General features: G+C 49.6%; 1 protein-coding gene across 1 annotated transcript in view; it reads right to left on the bottom strand.

The window, feature by feature from the left end:
* The window catches only part of Rrp12 (ribosomal RNA processing 12 homolog), a 42,273-nt gene that overhangs the window by 7,740 nt on the left and 15,195 nt on the right, over positions 1–19,338 (bottom strand). The window contains exons 9-30 of the mRNA XM_005352283.2: positions 18,522–18,620; positions 17,389–17,480; positions 14,761–14,872; positions 14,438–14,535; positions 13,265–13,379; positions 11,679–11,821; positions 11,437–11,558; positions 10,177–10,241; positions 9,925–10,087; positions 9,419–9,573; positions 9,239–9,306; positions 8,713–8,806; positions 6,481–6,639; positions 6,297–6,377; positions 5,565–5,670; positions 5,282–5,389; positions 4,913–5,070; positions 3,653–3,744; positions 3,371–3,538; positions 3,096–3,265; positions 2,757–2,882; positions 528–577 (exon numbers count right to left, since the gene is read on the bottom strand). Of these exons, the coding sequence (XP_005352340.1) occupies positions 528–577; positions 2,757–2,882; positions 3,096–3,265; positions 3,371–3,538; positions 3,653–3,744; positions 4,913–5,070; positions 5,282–5,389; positions 5,565–5,670; positions 6,297–6,377; positions 6,481–6,639; positions 8,713–8,806; positions 9,239–9,306; positions 9,419–9,573; positions 9,925–10,087; positions 10,177–10,241; positions 11,437–11,558; positions 11,679–11,821; positions 13,265–13,379; positions 14,438–14,535; positions 14,761–14,872; positions 17,389–17,480; positions 18,522–18,620 (2,544 nt within the window). The remainder of the gene's footprint in view (positions 1–527; positions 578–2,756; positions 2,883–3,095; positions 3,266–3,370; positions 3,539–3,652; positions 3,745–4,912; positions 5,071–5,281; positions 5,390–5,564; positions 5,671–6,296; positions 6,378–6,480; positions 6,640–8,712; positions 8,807–9,238; positions 9,307–9,418; positions 9,574–9,924; positions 10,088–10,176; positions 10,242–11,436; positions 11,559–11,678; positions 11,822–13,264; positions 13,380–14,437; positions 14,536–14,760; positions 14,873–17,388; positions 17,481–18,521; positions 18,621–19,338) is intronic.

Genomic DNA, 19,338 nt, shown 5'->3' on the forward strand with positions numbered 1-19,338 from the left:
GTAGACCAGGCTGGTCTCGAACTCACAGAGATCCGCCTGCCTCTGCCTCCCGAGTGCTGGGATTAAAGGCGTGCGCCACCACCGCCCGGCGGTACATTCTATTTCTTTTCTTTCCTTTTCATTAAAGATTTATTTGTTTGTATAAGTGCTTTGTATATGTGTGTGTGTATCACATGTGTGCCTGGTGCCCATGGAAGTCGTTAGAGGGTGTTGGATCCCCTGGCACTGGAGCCAGCATGTGGCTGCCAGGAACCAAACCCAGGTCCTCTGCAAGAGTGAGAAGTCGTCCTAACCACTAAGCTGCCACTCCAGACCTTGACACATTAACAACAAACTAGCTCGTAGGGCCTGGTTTGCCAGAAGGCACATGGGAAAGTTTATTACTTGCCAGGCTCTAAGCAGATTCGCACACACCTGTCCACACTGCCCCAGTAATCTGGAGCACTATGGGAGTAGGGAAGATGTGGTTTGTATGTGGGGTTGGGGTGTGGGAGCTGTGGGCCAGGATGCAGTCACAAATTACTCACACTTCTGATACCAGCATCTTCCATTAGGTCAGTCATCTCTTCATCTTCTCCTGGAGTCAGAAGACAGGCTCATGAGCACTTGGGCATCCTAACCACTTTATCTCCTGCTCCCCTATGCAGGATATTTTATCACACTGTGAACCCCAAGTCTGTGCTTGCATTAATTAAATAAAATCAACTTAGGATCAGGAGGCGGAGCTACCAACTAGTTGACAGAAAGTAATTACATAATCTAGGGTCAGAGAGAACCTGGAGACAGATAGAAATGCACAGAAAATAGTAGGGAGGGATTGAGTGTGATGGTGTTTATGGTTTGGCGGAGCAGAGGATGCTCTTTCTGAGACAAGAGAGAAAACGGAAGGACAGTTAGTTGCTCCTTAGCCACTCTGAGCTATCAGGTTTTCACACCAGCCTCTGACTTCTGAGTATTATTGGTAAATAGAATGATAGAGATTTTGTTAAAAACGTTTGGGGGGGCTGGAGAGATGGCTCAGAGGTTAAAAGCATTGCCTGCTCTTCCAAAGGTCCTGAGTTCAATTCCCAGCAACCACATGGTGGCTCACAACCATCTGTAATGGGGTCTGGTGCCCTCTTCTGGCCTGTAGACATACACACAGACAGAATATTGTATACATGATAAATAAATTTATAAAAAAAAAACTACATTTGGTGGCAGTGGCAGGAGGCGGGAGGCTGATCCTACAGGACGTAAAAGCCCCACCTGCCCACCCAGGCCACTGCCTGAGAAGCAGGCCAGAAACTGTGAAGCCACAATGACAGGCTGAGACAGCAGTGGAGTCAGGTGCAGCAGCTGTCCCGACAGAAAGCCAACACTCCTTCCTGGCACAGTGAGAAGAAGGGACATCAACTCAAGGCCCAGAAAACTGCCTTCCTCAGACCTGTGTCCCCTTTCCAGGGCAGATCAAACTGCTGCCCCACTCCCACACCACAGAGCCCCTTCAAGACGTGAGTGGCTCAAGGAAAGCCCAGACTCCTGAGTCAGCCCCGCCCATCCATGCCCCCACTAAGCAAGAGGACAATTTTATCCTCCTACTCCCAAAGCTTTCTGCCCATTCTGTGTACTGGCACCAAGTAGGAACAAGACAAAAGTATGAAGTCGACCATCTGCAGGGCAGAGAGACTCCAGCAGAGCCAAGACCAGCCAGAGGACAGCAAAGGCAGCCCACGTAGAGGCTGGGAGTGGAGCTCAGGGGAGCATGTCTGAGCATGTAGCAAGTGCTGGATTCAACCCCAGCATTGCAAGGAAATAAGCCAGCTTGTGATTAAAGATGTACAGAAGAAAGACAGTTGCCTCACAGTTCTGTGGGGATGAGGCCTAGTGTTTAGGGAACCTTGGAGACGCTATGAAGGACCAGCGTGGGATCCTACAGAACAGAGAGGCTCAGAAAGGCAGGGAGAGAAGGATGGGCTTCCCCAGCCACAGTCAGTGTGGGCATCAAGTCCACAGAGGCTGGAGAGTACAAAGGGTTGGAGGGAAGCAGGAAGAAACAGCAGAAGGAATGGCACAAGCCGCATTTATATCAAGCACAGACAGGAGCTAAACAGACAGCAGCTGACAAGCGATGGGTGGAGGAGCTGTGTGAGCAACAGTCAGGAAAGCAAGTCAGAGGCCCAGAGCTAAGCAGTGAGAGCTGAAGGAACCAGGAGGCAGATACTTGCCACAGTGTTGGGGACAGAATCCAGTGCTGCACACATTCTAGACAAATGCTCTATTACCGAGTGGCAAGCTCAGTTGGGGAAGGTTGACACTCTTTTAAAAGACAGGGTGTTCCATAGGCTGGCTCTTCCTGCCTCTAAATCAGTTAAAAGGCTCAGCCAGTTTCCATGAAAAAACAACCAAACCAAACAACAAAGAAGGAATAGGGAAGAAGCAGAAGAGATGATACATCTAGCACAGTGAGGGGAGTTTCCCCTAAGTTTTGTTTAAATTATACGTATGTATACTACGTAGAAAAGTCAAAGGTAAATTAATAAATAAGTATAGATAATATATGAAATAAAAATATGTTTAGCATGGATCAGGAAAAATCTGAGGAGTCAGAGTGCTCAGGAGTGGCCTTAGATTCAAGTTCAGATCTGTTTCCTCTGCTTCCTCAATATCTGGTCACTGTGTAACAAGCCAAGAGCCCTCAAGTTAACAAAGGAATATCAAGCTGCACAGCTCCAGCCCTCGCTGCCACAGCAGCTGCTTCACTGGGGAGACTTTACCTTTAGTGCCATCTTCTTCTTCCGCCTTGTCTCCGTCTTCCTCCTCCCGTATGATCAACCGGCCATCAGCGCTCACCTTGAAGCCATGGTCCTTCTTCTTGCCCTGCCTGGGCCCGGGTTGGGTGGCTAGTGAAGTAGGTTAGCATGAGGTGATGGTAGGTGAGGCCTAGCCACCTCATACCTTCCTCCCTCAGAGCCCATACATACAAAGCTCTCAACTAGGTGCTGTTAGTCCCTGCACACAGGCGATTCATAGAAGCCAACCCCTGCCTACCACCCATGACCCCATCAACAAGGCAAGTCTACTCTGGTCTCCTATGTCATCTGCTCCTTGCTCACCAAGCACTCGCTGGGCCACCTTGGGATCCAGGAAATTGAGGGGCTCATCCCCACCACCTTCCTTCAGCCATGCCCGGCTCCTCTGTCGTGTCAGCTTCCGCTGCTCCTTGCTCCGGCCTCTCTCCTCTTCCTCATCTTCATCCTCAGAGTCAGCCAAAATCTCCTCAATGCTAAATTAGAGAGGATGAACATTAAAGTCCTCCTGGGGGAGTGGGGACCTAAAGATGGCCAGGACAAGTTTGGGACTAGGGTACAGTAGGGTCTCAGGGTCTTACCTGTCACCTTTGCTCTGGACAGGCTCCTCTTCCTCTTCCTCCTCTTCTTCCTCCTCCATAGCAGCCTGGCTCAGGGCACGATGTTTCTTGGCCCGGGTCTCAGCTTTCCGGATGTTGACCAGGACTTTGTGGTATTCTGCAGGTAGCAGATCCTTCACCAGTTCAAACCTGAGCGAGGGAGAGAGGGGCAGGAGCTGTTCAGGAACCAGTAACCCTTCCTTGTGGCCCGTGAAGAGACCAACAGTCCTGTACCCCAACTGTACCCCATTCAAGTGCACAGACCCAAACTTGCGGATGAACTTGATGAATAGGTTCCGCAGCTTCATGCGGAAGTGCCGGCGCATGTCATCTGAGAGCTTCCCTATGGCGTCCATCTAGTGGGCAGAGCACAGGGTGTCAGGGAGAGGAGCACGGGATGTCTTCCACCCTGCCCACCTGTCCTTGCTGTCCAGACCTACACACAATACAGCTGGCCCAGCTAAGGAGGTACCGGCTGCCCTGTTCTTGGCTCAGCTATGCTTACTCAATTTGGAACCCTTTCCCCTAGGCCCTCCCTCATAACAGCTGTGACCATCCTTTCACGGCGACAACAGTCTCCATACGTCCTTCCAAAGGATCTTCACAGCAACTCGACGAGAAGATACTGCCAATGTCAAAGCATAGGCTACCAGTTGAGGCCCAGGCTCACCTGACTGCCAAGTGGCCATACAGGTACCACCCAATCCACCCAATCCACTCTGCTCTCCAGCACTCATAATCTCAGGCTTCCTTTCTATCATGCAGCCATGCTCATCCTGCCTAGTGTGGGTGGCACCTATGGGTGGCAGACCTTATTATCAGTAATGTCTCCAGTGGGGCCAGGGAACAAGTCCCCACAAAGCCTTTGAAGGGATTTTTATAAGTTCTAACTACAGGCAGATATAATAGATCTCCATTCTGGCCAATTCTTAAACCTTTGGTTCCCAGTTAGGCTGCAGGCTTTTGGAAGACAACTATCTCTGCTCCCTTCCTTGATGCCAAGGCTTGACTCAGAAGAGGCACGTGAGAGGGATCTCAAGTGTCACGTAACTCAGCTGCAAGTGGGAAATGAGGGCAGCAGGTTAGCAAACTATTCCAGCTTGCAGGGAGTATGGGGTAGTCTCCTCTGGGCAGAAGTCCAGAGACCCAACCCAATGGGGTTTTTAGGCCCTTCTAGGCTCTGGCAGAGGGTGTGAAGAGATGTCCTGTAGAGGGAGAGACGGTTCGAGTTCTGAGACTGGACCTTGAAAATGGGTATCTGGCCTCAGTTTCTCTATCTGTACAAGGTGGGGGGAGTTCTATCCCTTGGTTTTTGGTCTGGCTTCTACGGAGGGGACATAGGGTAATGTGAGATACTGTGGCATTGTGCTTTGTCAGACAGCATTCTCCTACAGTCCACTCCCAGGGTTCCTTAATGTCAAAGAAACAGTAGATAATGACAACGTTCTAAACTAATTTGACCCAAGTCCCATGGAGTCCACATGGGCACCTCAGGGGCCACCCAGTGAGAAAATGGGGCCTTACCACCAGCTGCACATGCTTGGCAAGGTGCATCACGTCCATGACCACCACAGCCACTTTGATGAAGCCTAGTGCAGACTTGACCACATCGCGGGTGCGGGAGGCCAGCAGCAGGCAGACATTCTCCAGAAGCTGCTCCACTGTGCTTGTCCCCATCAGCCCTGTGCACAGGCAGCCAGTGTCAGAAACCAGAACTACCCAAACCCAAGACCTGTCCATGGGTCAGATGTCAGCAGGGCCTTTTCTGCAGGGGCTGATTCTGGGTCTCCCTGCCACCTCCTGATATTGTTCCCCATTCTGGCACCACCCTGGCCTGACCCTCGGGGCACTCTTTACCACAAAGGCACCCCACACCTTCAGGTAAATACTTACCTTTAAACTCGAACAAGAGGTGGGTCAGAGCCAAAATGCTACAGCTCACTGTGGTAACCGCACCCACAAGGCCAGGGTAGATCAGGACAAGGTACCGCTGCAGAGCCTCTGGGGGCAGAGTGGACAGTCACTTGAAGACAGGGTGCCCAGGGATGGGCACTACAGGCCTATCAGAGCCACAGCCAGAACAGAAGGAGTTCCCGCCACCCTTTCCTCAAGACCAGTGGCTTGAAGAGTCTTCTAGTCTGCAAGCAGGGCGTCCTTCCATTTATTCCAGTCTCACCTTCCTGGCTGGAGCCAAACCGCAGGAAAGCATGGCCCATCTCTACCAGCAGGGTGAATGCATTCTTCCTTGCACCCACTGACACCTCCTTGGTGCACAGGATCACCTGGCCAAACAGTCTTATTAGCACATGCTGCCCAAGGTGGCAGCCTGGGTAAGCCACACACGCCTAGGCAGTGAGCGGAGCACATCCTCGCCACCATTAGAGCTCCCACTTCACCATCATCTCTTGGAAACCACGCTTTAAGAAATCACAAAACAAGGGCTAGAAAAGATGGCTCAGCAGTTAAGAGCACTGACTGCCCTTCCAGAGGACCCTGGGTTCAATTCCTAGCACCCACGTGGCAATTGCTGTATCTCCAGTTCCAGGGGACCCAACACCATCACAGAGACATACATTCAAGCAAAACACCAATGCATGTAAAAATAAAAATAAACGGACTGGAGAGATGGCTCAGAGGTTAAGAGCACTGTCTGTTCTCCCAAAGGTCCTGAGTTCAATTCCCAGCAACCACATGGTGGCTCACAACCATCTATGAGATCTGGTGCCCTCTTCTGGCCTGCAGGCATACACACAGACAGAATATTGTATACATAATAAATAAATAAAATATTAAAAAATAAAAATAAAAAAATAAAATAAAAATAAACCCTTAAAAATAAAAAGAAAGAAAGAAGAAAGGAATTGAAAAACATAAATGCATGTGTCCGTCAGTCCCCTCACCCACTTACCTCCGGGATGAGAGCAGCAATGAACTCCTCGTGCTCAGCCGACAACTTTTTCACAATGTGTATGAGGCACTTCAGTCGGGGCTGTGGGCAGAAAGGCAACATTGGGATCAGTCAGTGCCACTCCTCCGGGTCTGCCTGCTGACACCCCTCCTCCTTGCAGGGCAGGCATGCCCGGAGCCCTCACCCTTTTAGCAGGTGAGGCCGTGCTCTTCAGTGAGTCCAGCAGAGTCTTCTTCAGATCATCCAAGTGGCTTTGCACAAAGCGGTTGGCAGGGCCCTGGGAGCTGGCACACACTTCCTCCAGCACTCGGTAGGCCTTCTTCTGAACTCCATGGACTTTGCTCTGAGGGGTAAATAAGTCATAGAGATAACAAGAAAGGATCTAGGTTCCTCACCATCCCGTGACATTCCCCAAGCATCTACTGTGGCTAGCACTAGAGGGGATTCAGAGAGCAGGTCAGGTCTGGACACAGCAGGAATAGCATCAGGGACAAGGCCAGACTGGTTTTCCAAACCATTCTTCTTACTACCACTAAATAACAGATGCCAGGGCTGAGGCAACAGTCAGAGCTGAAAACACTTGTTCTTAAAGGGGCCCAGGTCAGTTTCCAGCATCCACATGGCAACTCACATCTGTCTATAACTACACTTTCAAACTACAACTTTCAGGGGATCTGCTGCCTTCTTCTGATCTACACGACACCGAGCATATATATGGCGTGCATACATAAATGCAGGCAAAACATACACACAAAATAAAAATTAAATAAATCTAAAAAAATAAAAATAAAATTAATAAAAAAACCAATACTCAAGCCTGGGCTGGAGGCATCAGAATGTGCCAGGACACACTCCTCTCTACCCCACTGACTCCTTGTAATTCTGAAGGAGTTCCCAGACTCCTCCTGAGATGTCCTCCTGAGGTCAGGCAGCCTGTCCTGGACATCTGTGTCCACCCGCACATTCTTCTTCAAAGCAAATTCATCCTCTAGCTGCTATACAGACTGGCAGGGGAACAGGGGCACCGGTGCCTAGGAGGATGCTATGGGGCTGAGCTCTGCACAGACGGAAGCCACAGCATGATTTCACACAGGGCCAGCACGAGCAGAGGCATAGGCAGGCTTGTTCTATACAAGACTCTGGGGAGAGGGGTGTGGCTCATAGAACATGTGCCTAACATCCATGAGAATCTGGGTCCAACCAGTAAGAAAAGGAGCAGGGTGGGCGGAAGGAACATTAAAATGGCTCAGCAGGTAAATGTTCTTGTTACCTGATGATGTGAGCCCTACAACCTGAGTTAGATCCCTAGTACCCACATAGAGTGGAAGGAGAGAGCCAATTCTACAAAATTGTCCTTAGACATCCACTTACCCTCATCACATATACAAATAATAAATAAATTAAATAAACCAGCAGTTTTTAAAAAGATAAAAATGAAGGATTTATCTAGGACTGTGAATAACAGCCTGATAAAGGGTCGGTGTGGTGGTACACACCTGTAATCACAGCACTTGGGAGGTAGAGGCAGGAGGATGAGGAGGAAGTTCCAGGCCAACTTTCACTATACAGGAAATTTGAGGCCAGACTGAGATACATGTATTTCTGTCAAAATAAAAACAAAACCAAAAAAAACACCAAAAAACAAAAAACAGTCTGATAAAGCTGTAGTAACAGCCCTGGCTATCCTGGAACTCTCTTTGTGCTTTGTAGACCAGGCTGGCCTTGAACTCACTGAGATTAAAGTGCTGGGACTAAAGGCGAACACTGCCACCGCCTGGCCACAGCTGCACATCTTAGTGAGAAATAAGCAGGACAGGACACAAAGGGAAGGCACTGTGGGAGCAGCTGGGGAGTGAACGGGCAAGCAACAAGGGATGACGACAAGGAGACTGTTGTAGAATATTATCTGAAGATGTGCTACATTTGTTTATGCTGTGGAACATTTGTTTAATGATGGAAATATGTGTTGCATTTGTTTAACTCTGTGGAGCTGTATTACTTTGCCCATCTAAAACACCTGATTGGTCTAATACAGAGTTGAATGGCCAACAGAGAGGCGGGAGAAAGGATAGGCAGGGCTGCTATGCAGAGAGAATAAATGGGAGAAGTCCGGGAGGAAAGAAGGAGGAGCACTCCAGGGGTCAGACACCCAGCTACACAGCAAGTCATGGAGTAAGAAGGTAAACAAAGATATACAGAAATAGAGAAAGGTAAAAGCCCAGAGGCGAAAGAGAGATGGGATAATTTAAGTTATGAAAATCTGGCAAGAAATAAGCCAAGCTAAGGCCAGACATTTATAAGTAAGACTATGTCTCCGTGTATAATTATTTGGGAGCTAGGTGACTGACCCCCCCAAAAGAGTAAAAGAAAACAACCAACAACAGGAGGCAGGAGAGGGAAGTTGTAAGGAGCTCACCTCGAGGTAGGGCCGAATGGTGGAGTACAGCTTACTGATGGCAGCTTCATCTGAGTGAGGAGCCAACGCCACAACCAGGTCCAGGACAGACAGTCTGACAAGTGGGAAACAGGAAGGGGCTTAAGGGACTGGAGAAGGGCAGAGGCTCTTCCCACTCAAGGTAGGGACAAGGGGCCTGAGGCGTTTGTGAATGGTGAACAGAGCACTCAGCACAGGCAGTCAGGCAGTGCCCAGGCACATTACACAGCTGGTCTCCTCACAGAGCCATCTGCAGGCACTATGATCGCACCCATTCTACAGGTAAGGACTCCGAGGCAGAGCTTCTAACTTGTTCAAGGCCACAGGAGTTGAGAAGCGGTGGAGGGTTTGGGATTTGAACCCAGGCCATTTATCTAGGTTCCCCCTCTTTCATCCTCGAATAATAATTAGTCAGACCTCTCAGAGCAGCTGGGATGTGCTAGTTCAAGACTTCTAGGAACCCTCTGGTACCAAGCTCAAGTGAGGAAGCCCCGAGCGAGCACCTTACCTGGTGAAGTCAGAGCTGGCAGGATCGAGTACCTTCTCGGTGGCTTTTTCCAGGAAGCTGTTCACCAACTGACAGCGCCCAGTGGAGAGAGAAACAGAGTGACCACAGCAGCACAGTCCCCATGGTTCAGGAGCCCCACCGGGCCACGACTGCAGCGTCCCTCCCTCCACTGGCACTCACCTGAGAATCAGTGATGGTGAGGTAAGTTCTGATGGTTTCCAGCACAGCACGGCGAGGGGCTGCTGCCTCCCCAGCTGCAACAGGCTGTCCATACAGGTTGAAGAGGATTGGCAGGAAGTTCTTAGCAAAGCGGCTCACTTCAGCACGGTCAGCCTCTGGCAAGGGGACCCAAGTGTGCATTGAAGGGACAGAACTAACAGTAAGCCAGCCACTGGGGAGCAGGGCAGCAGGTCCTTTTAGGGGATCCAGTGGCAGGACTAGGGAGTGACAGGATGGACCTTCTGCCAGGAAAGGCTGAGGGTGGGGCACTCGGAACATGAGCCTCTGGGTTTGGATGCAATCCACGGCAGCCGCCAGCCCCCTTCAGGGAGAAGCATGAGGTAAGGACTAGTGTTGGCCTCTGGATCACAGCAGCAGTAGCGGTAGTGGTGCAGACAGCAGTGTGAGCAGTGTGAGCCTCAGCAGCCCCGCACCCCAGGCATCCTCTAACTAGCTCCCACACCTACCTGCCTCACAGCCCTTGGTGATGAGAGTGCGCAGGGCCTGGCACACAGTGACCCTCAGGTCTGGGCGCTCATTTATGGCTGTGCCCAGTGTCCGGGCCAGGCCTTTGAAGGAGGCAGCTACATCTGTGGGCCTTGTGCAGAATCCAGGCAGAAGGGTCCAGATCTGGGAGGGAGGAATTTGGAAATTAAAGTGTCCCCAGTGACTTGTGCCCCTGCATGCCCTGTCCCTCTCCCTTCCCCAGCTGCCCTCACCTGCCACTGGAGTGTGTCGTAAATCTTGGACTCCACTGTGCTGCCGGCCTGGGCAAGATCCATTGCTGGAGGGTGTAACAAAGACATGGTGTGACCATAGCCACCCTCAGGGCCAACTGGCTTCATTTTACCAAAACCAAAGTCCTACAATGAGGATATAAATATAGGTAATATCCCCTATAAATTGATAGTAACAGTAATTATTATAAGTAATTAAAATAAATTTATGAATCTTGTCATAAGAGTTGACACCTACGATTCTAGCTGAGGCAGGAGGATCAGGAATCCAAGTTAATCCTCAAATTACTTACCAAATTCAAGGCCACATGAGACCCTGTCTCAAAAAAAACAAAAACAAAAACAAAAACAACAAAACTAACATCCCCAGTGTTTACAGGTAACATGAATGAGCCCCCATTTTAGTGAGAGGTGTATATGCAGATAGTGCACTCATACATAAAATAAATAAATCTTATAAAAACGATTATTGCCAGGCAGTGGAGGCATGCCTTTAATCCCAGCACTTGGGAGGCAGAGTTAGGCATTTATCTGTGAATTTGAGGCCAGCCTGGTCTACAGAGCAAGTTCCAGGACAGCCAGGGCTACATAATAAAATCCTGTCTCAAAAACCCAAAACAAAAACAAATAAAAAACCCAAACAAAAAAAAAATCCTCATTGCTGTTTGAAACTAGATTTCAAAGCAGGCGGCATGGTGGTGCATGCCTTTAGTCTCAGCATTAGGGAGGCAAGAGCAGGCAGACCTTTGTAACTTTGAAACCACACACATAAACATAGACACCTGTAGGTTTAGAAGAGCATATAGACCCTTTCCTCAGCAGCCACGAGGGACTGGCTGTAGGATCCCATGGACATGAGATTTCGAGTGTTTAAGTCTCCTATGCAGAATGGTGTGGTGTTTGTATGCGACCTCCACTCATTCCCCTATTTAAGTCACTTCTCAACATCGTATCAAACCCAACAGTGACACACCCAACAAGAGCTGTTATACAGTGTGCGGGGAATTTTCTCCCCTGTGTATTTTCAGTGTGTAGTTGATTGGACCTGGGGATACAGGTGCAGCTGCCCACATGTAAACCACGGAGGAAAAGTCTACTTAAAGGGCTACAGTAACAAAGATTCTTTCTTTTGAATGCTGCCAAATGCACATGCCGGACTCAGTCCCTTTCTGACCTCTTCAGCTGGGACTCCTAAATGTGGGAGGAGGGGACTCAGGCTGCACAAAGCCAAGGGTGCCGCACCTTTGCTCTTAAGAGTGGTGGCCAGGGGCAAGAAGTAAGTGGTGAAGAAGCCAAGTCGTGTTTCCCGAACATGATCCCGGATAACAGGCAGCAGCCAGCTCCGTGGGAAATCCAGAGTCTCCCTGTGAAGAAGGGCTCGGTGAGAAGAGGTGACAGTCGGGAGACTGAAGGACACCCTTCCTAGAGGAGAACAGGCTGCATGAGTCCCCTGGCTCCTAAAGCCCAAGCAAGGTCCCACTTACTCAGAGCCATCGATTTCCAAAGGCACAGCCTGCAGCACCACCTCGGGTCCCATGCTGGTCACTGCAGCCCCCACAGCCTGGTCTAGGGCTGCTGTGTGGGGGAAGTGAGGGGAGAGGCGCAGGTCACACAGGGATTGGAGGCACTGGAACAAAGACAGGATACATGGAGGGACATGACGGCAGGGCCCGCGTGTGACACTGTAGCAGAGCAATCGCCTAGCACGTTCACGGTCTGGGATCAATCACCAGGGTAACACAAACAACACAAATGCAATTTTTCTGCTGACCACGGAATGGGCCCTAAGTTATCATTTCATTTCAGATCTGTCTTCGGAAGAGGAATCCACCACGGTCTAGACTAGGCCAGGCTTCATTCCAAAGGATGGGGCCAGATTCTGGACACAGATGAAGTTCCCCAGAGACACACACTGAGGACCCAGCTGACTCAGTGGTGCGTCCAATCCCTTTCCAAGGCCCAGGACTTTTAAAAAGTTCTGCTTAATTTAACATGAAAAAGCTACAAATTTTCACATACAAATGTAGATTCCAATTATCCTGAAGAACGGGAAGGTGTGACCAATGCCGGCCTAGAGCTAACTATGAGCTGAGGAAGCAGAGTGGCGCCCTCCCGTTCCCCCTCAGTACCAACCAGGCTTGTTTCTCATAGCCCTGCCTGGTTGCTAGGAAGCCATGTTTGCCAATCCTAACTAATCAGGGCCCTGGCCTGGCTGAGTGTCCTCTCCAAGGTGGCTCCCATCACCCTGACAGCAATGGGAAGAAACAATGAGACAGACCCCGGAGCTGAGCCACCAGCTGTTCCTCATCCTGGGGTCTATTCAGGATTCCCGGTACTTAAGATATTTCACCCTGGGCTGGAGAAACTCTGGGGCCTAAGGCTGTTTAAAACATCAACGCTATATTCAGTGGTTACACAGCATTTAGAGAATTAAAATTTGAGGGGCTGGAGACATGGCTTAGCAGTTAAGATCACTGCTGCTCTTGCAGAAGACTGTACTTTAGTTCTCAGCCCCAATATGGTGGCTCCCAACCATTTGTAGCTCCAGTTCCAAGAAATCTATAAGACCCCTTTTCCCATCTCTCCATCAGGCATACACGTGGTACACATATCTACACAAAGATGAAAACACTCATAATATAAATAAATAAAGTTTTAAAAATTTAAAAGGAGGGCTGGAGAGGTGGCTCAGCATTTAAGAGCACTGGCTGAATTCCCAGCACCCATGTGGCAGCTCACACCTGTCTGTAACTCCAGTTCCAGGGGACCTGACACCCTCACACAGACATAGGTGCAGGCAAAACACCAATGCACATTTAAACAAATATTTTTAGGAATCTAAAAGGGCCAGGACTTCCCAGGATCCTAAATCAACTTCAGCAAAGGTAACTGGACAGGACAGTGGTTCCCTTCCCACCTTGCTGCTTTTCCCACAGTGCTCAGTCACCTTCCTGGAGGCGTGGTACTTGGCACCTGCTGAGGGAACTTGTCAACACTAGAGTATAGACCTGTTCTTCCTGGCTAGGAGCCAAGTGCCACCAGTGCCCTGGCCCAGCAGCCCCCATCTCACCTTCTTCATCACAGGATGGGCCTGCTTTCCACAGGCCTCGAAGAAGACAGCTAACAGCTGCAGCACAGAGCTCCAGGCCGCATGGAACTTGTATGTCAGGCCCTCTTCCACTGCCCTGTCAAGGAAGCAGTCAGTGCCATGATAACATCATCCCAGGAAACAACAGGTACTGTACCGTGACCCACAGACCCCAGCTAGTCTCTACAGGGGAGGGCCTATCAAATGCTCAGAAAGTATCCATGCTGAGTTTAGTTAATATTCCTACTGCCTCATGAGGTAGACAGTGATAAGCTCCATCTTCAGATGAGGAAACTGAGGCTCGGAGCCATGAAAACCCGCAGTCTGTGTATTGCTGCTGTCCTATGCTTCCTCTACCTGATCTGAGGAGAGAGGACGGCTGGGAACAGGGGCCCCGGCAGAGAGGAAGGTCTTCAGACCCTTTCTGTGTAACCCTGGCTGGTCCCATCTCCCCCACAATATCTGAGCCTCTGGGGGCCAACAAGGAGCAGTATGCTGGCTAGGCCCCTCTTGAGAGTTCCTGAAGCATCCTGCCACATGCACAGGAACTGGCTTCTGTCCCTCTGAACTAGACACCAGAGTGCCAAACCAAGAGAGAGAACAGACCCAGGAGAGACACCCAAGACCCCAGGCCCTTCCCAGGGACTGCTTAGCACTCTGTGGCCATGTCTGTGAATGGCTCCTCATAGGTGTTGCAGGCAGCCCAGCAGACTCTGTGGTCAGCCTTTCTCGAACTCAACGACCTCCCCTTCCCAGCTGTTAGAGAGGGTTAGTACCAATGTTCTAGCACAAGGGTCAGCAGTTTCTGCTCATGGAATGCCTAGCTACATGCCTGTGCTGCTCTCCCACTCATGAGGATCCAGAGGACCTTGCTCCCTGGGGCTTGCGAGCAACAGAGCTGGATTCAAACCCAGCTACAGGTCCAGAAGCTCTGGGGCAGGGATCCACGAGCCACACTCTTACATCCCACAGTATGGCACCTCTCCTATTCTGGGTGCCACAATACACCCCAAACGGCAGGAGCTGATCAGGCAAAGTTTGGCACTTACCACAACCCTACAGAGTACCTGGTCAGTACTGGACACTGCCCAAGGGGGTAAATGGAACACAGGTCATCATACAGCACTTCCAGTAACAGGGACACCACATCCTTACCTAAACATCTTGGCGATGTACTGGGGAGGACCCGAGGCTGAAGAGGTCACAGAGCCAATGTCCGCAATGTGTGGAGCCACACACTCCTTCAGGATCTCCTGCAAAGAGAGGCCCAGGCTGTCTAGTCCAAGGCAACAACCCCAATTCCATTCACCCTCCCAGACAACTGCTTTTTGAAGCTCCTGGAGCCTGTTTCCCACTGGGAGAAGCTCCTCCAAGGACCAAGCTGAGTATCCAGGATGGCCTAAGAGCTAGGGCAGCAAGCAGAACCTCTTATGTGCTCTGCTTCCCCAACCAAGGCTGGGCTGAGGACACTGTGATACCTTAAGAGTCTGGGTAGCAGCTGCAACCACTTGTGAATGAGGGGACAGGAGACAGGTCATGGCCATTCCGAAAAACCGAGCAAGATGGCCCAGCCCCAGATCTCGCTGCATTCTGTCAAAACAAAAGGTTTCTTTAGAACCTGGCTCCAAGCCTCAGAGACCTGAGCCCCCACAGCTTGGTGAAAACATCTATGGGCTGTTCTCCCAGCCAGTCATTCCAAAGGGCACTGTCCTTGAAGTAACAATACACGAGTGCAAAGTCCAAACGGCCTTTAAGCAGCACACAGAGTGAGAGCTGCCTTCAGTATGACCTTCTGGCCTGGCCCTCACACTTTCCAGAGTCAAGTACTAATATTGTTAACGCTTGCACACGACTACACACCAACTACTGACAAAACAGACCTTTCACTCCAACCTTGCAGCAATTACTGAATCTATCCCCATTGTGTAGATAAGGAAACTGACACAGAAGCTGGCCAAGGACACACAGTGAGGCATGAGAAGGGATTCACACACTCAGGCAATCTGATCCCAAAGCATAAAGATAAAAATCATCAAGATAGCTAGGCAGCCAAGCCTGGGGAGTCTAAGAGTCACCTTCTCATTTCCACACACACATGCACTCTTTTTTTTTTTTTCTTTTTTTGGATTTTTCGAGACAGGGTTTCTCCGTAACTTTTGGTTCCTGTCCTGGAACTAGCTCTTGTGGACCAGGCTGGCCTGGTCACAGAGATCCGCCTGCCTCTCTGCCTCTCTGCTGGGATTAAAGGCGTGCAAAGGCGTGCACCACCACCACCCAGCTACACACATGCACTCTTATGTACATAAGTACATAAGTAACAAATGTTAAGTTAAAAACAACCACGCACCACTGGACTGTGGAGTGGCTCGGCAGGCCACTTGCACCAGAGCATGAGGACCTACGCTTGAACCCCTGAACTCTCCTGAAGCTGGGCCCAGCGATCCCAGCACTCCTACACCAAGACAGGAGGTGGAGGCAGGAGGCAACTTGAGGCCAGTCAGCCTGGCTTATGCCACAAAGAACAACAAAGAGACCATGTCTCAAACAAGGAGGAAGGTGAGGACTGACCCGAGTTTTCCTTCTGACCGCCACAAGTGCAATGTGGCATGTGTGTACCTGAACTAAACACCTATGAAGTCACACACATCATAAATACACAATGTGGCATGTGTGTACCTGAACTAAACACCTATGAAGTCACACACATCATACATACACAATGTGGCATGTGTGTACCTGAACTAAACACCTATGAAGTCACACACATCATACATACACATACATGCAAAAAATTAAAGACCACACCAGAACTGGGCTGTGGTGATATTTTGTTTATAATCTAACAAAAAGCTTGCCTGAGAATCAGAATACAGAGCTAGCCACACTAGCTAGACATAGAGGCCAGACAGTGATGGCATACATTAATCCCAAGACTCGGGAGAGGCAGCCACCCTGGGCTACACAAGATTGAATCTGTCTGAAAGAGAAATAGAACTTCACACAAAGGTGATCCCAGGAATCACAGGTCTTTAATCTCGGCACTAGGGAGGTAGAGAGAGGAATATAAGGCAGGAGGAGACAGGTGCTCAGGAAGTCAGTCTGAGGACAGGATCGGCCCTCTGGTCTGACCACTGATAAGAGTAAGAACTCTCTAGTGGCTGGCTGCTCTGCTTCTCTGACCTTCAGTATTACCCCTATACCTGACTCTGGGTTTTTATTATTAATACCAATTAGAATTTGTGCCTCACTAGACACGATGGCTCACCATTGCAATCTCAGAAATTAAGATGCTAAAGCAGGAAGACCAAGATTTCAAGGCCAGGCCAGGCATGTTGGCACATGTTTAATCCCAGCACGCAGGAGGCAAAGGCTTGCAGATATCTGTGAGTTCAAGGCAGCCTAACATATACAGTCAGTTACAGCTATGTCATGAGACTCCATCTTCAAAAAAACAAGCAAACCCAACAACTGAACAAAACAAAGAATCCAGCTGTGAGATGGCCCAGTGATAAAGGTGCTTGCTGCCAAGTCTGATGACCTGAGAGCAATCCTTAGAACTCATATGGTAAGGCAAGAACTCACTCCCAAAAGTACCTTTGCGAGAGAGAGAGAGAGAGAGAGAGAGAGAGAGAGAGAGAGAGAGAGTATGATGCCGGGTGGTGGTGGCACAACTTTAATCCCAGCTCTTGGGAGGCATAGGCAGATGGATCTCTGTGAGTCTGAGGCCAGCCTGGGCCATACAGAGAGTTCCAGGACAGGCGTCAAAGCTACAGAGAAACCCTGTCTCAATAACCCCCAAAAGAACGATATCACCTTCACCAAAATGCACAGAGTAAGCAGAGAATCGGACTCAAACTTGGCTCCAGCCCAAAAGGCACTGTCCTTAGTGTGCCTCGCTGTTCACGGGTGAGGAAGGACCTGGACTAACAGGACGGCCTTGCTGCCCTATCCTTGCTTTTTCTAACACAAGTGCTGATCCTCAACCATGTAACACAGACCTTGGGGCTGAATGGCCTCTCCAGCTTCTGGCTCATGTCCCTCCCATCTGCACACACAGCAGACAGCCTAATGGGAGCCCCTAGGGTTGACTTCTAGCACATTCCTACCTGACCAGGTTGATGTGGGCTTTCTCCATAACCTTCAGCCAGGCCAGCAAGGGCTGTAAATCATTCTCACTGGGGACGTAGTCATACAAGGCCTAGAGGGGGACAGGAGTCAGCAGGTGAGTCTTAGCAGTAGTCCCAAGGATGACGACCTTTCCTATACCCTTGAGAAAGCACTGTAAGGACCGGTCAGAACCCCCGCCCCCGCCACCTGGTTTCCAGGCCCAATCTTCTAGAAACACAAGGCTCTAGGAATGGGAGTGAGGCGCTCACACACCTCCTGGAGTCACCTGAAGCCAGAGCCCTTCTCTGAGGACATGAACTTCAGAGTACACTTTGCAAACAATTTGGAGAAGATTTATGTAGCAGGCTTTCTTGGATCACTAGCCCCCAGATCATGCACACAGAGACTTATTATTAATCATGACTCAGTATTAATTAATTAAATTATTAATAATTAATAATTTGACCTTAGACTTAGGCTGGTTTCTAGCTAGCTCTTTTAACTTAAATTAGCCCATTTCTATTAACCTATGTGCTGCCCCGAGGCTCACTGACCTCATCTATGGACTGTCCATTCTGCTTTCCTGCTTCCTCCATGTCTGGCTAGCTGGCCCCCCACTTTTCTCTGTCCCCCAGCCCCGTCTACCCCTTCTCTGCCTAGCTATTGGCTGGTCAGCTTATTATTAGACTGATCAGGTCTTAGGCAGGCAAAGTGTAACAGTTACACATCTTTATATAGTTAAACAAATGTAGCATCAACAAAGACAACACATCGTTACATAGTTAAACAATTGTTCTGCAATACAAACAAATTCAACACCTCTTTACAAAGTTAAACAAATATTCTATTCCACAATAGATTTATGTCTGCCTCCAAAAGTCCACCTACATGTATCTACAGTTAAAAGCCTCCCTCAAGCTGAAATCATTTATATTACCCTGATCAGGCAAGAGTTGGTGCCCATCTCCCATGCCACTGATGCCAATCGCTCAGCTTCAAGCTTGACCATTCTCCACCGGGACAGCTTAGCCCATGTTACCCCACTGTTGAAGCAAGGCAGCAGAGCTGGCCCTCCCAGCAGAGCCTTCCAAAGAGTTACCCTCCAGTCTCCCCACACCCAAATCAGCCTCACCGTGATGATCTGTGCGTTGAGCTCTGCAGACAAGGTGCTGGTGCTGGGCTTGGCATGGAAGAGGCTATGGAAGGCCTGCATGGCACAGGCTGTCACGAGCTGCAGAAGACACACACACTTAGAGGAAGCACAACTTTCACAGCGGCCCCAGAGCTCCACCATATGAGCTATGAGCTGAAAAGAGCCCATAGGTACCCTAGACTCCCATACACCCTGAAGACTGCACTCTAGTAAGACATGGCAACCAATTAAAAAAAAAAAAAAAAAAAAGCTTCAAATGATTTAAGGATGGCAACGGCTCAGTGCTAGAGCCCTTGTACGGTGTGCATAAAGGCCCTGAGTTCAATCCCAAGTACCACTAGAAAACAAAAATTAGGGCTCAACAGGTTAAGTGCCACCCAAGCCTGATAACCTGAGCTCAATCACTGAATCAACTCCCCAAAGTTGTTCTCTGACCACACACACGTGAATCTCAAGTCAGTTTCCAAACATACTTAAGGTGATCCTGCCCATTCTGACACCATGGATGATGTGCTGTCCTTGGCTAATGGCAGAAGCAGGGTCAAGGCAGTGAGAGCCTCAGGGATTAACAGCAGGGATTACAGACACACACAACTGAATCCAGGGACTGGTTTTGTTGTTTTGTTTGTTTGTTTGTTTTTGCTTACTCAATGAATTCCCTACATTGGCCCTATTTTTCCACGATCTGTTGTTGAAATAAGAGCGGCTGGGCTGCGTCCCCCTGCGTCCCCGGCCGCCCGCATGGCTAGCTTAGCTTATGCCCCGAAATAATTACACGGAAACTGTATTCTTTTAA

This window comes from Microtus ochrogaster, chromosome 8 (genome assembly GCF_000317375.1).
Source record: "Microtus ochrogaster isolate Prairie Vole_2 chromosome 8, MicOch1.0, whole genome shotgun sequence".
Taxonomy (NCBI): Eukaryota; Metazoa; Chordata; class Mammalia; order Rodentia; family Cricetidae; genus Microtus; species Microtus ochrogaster.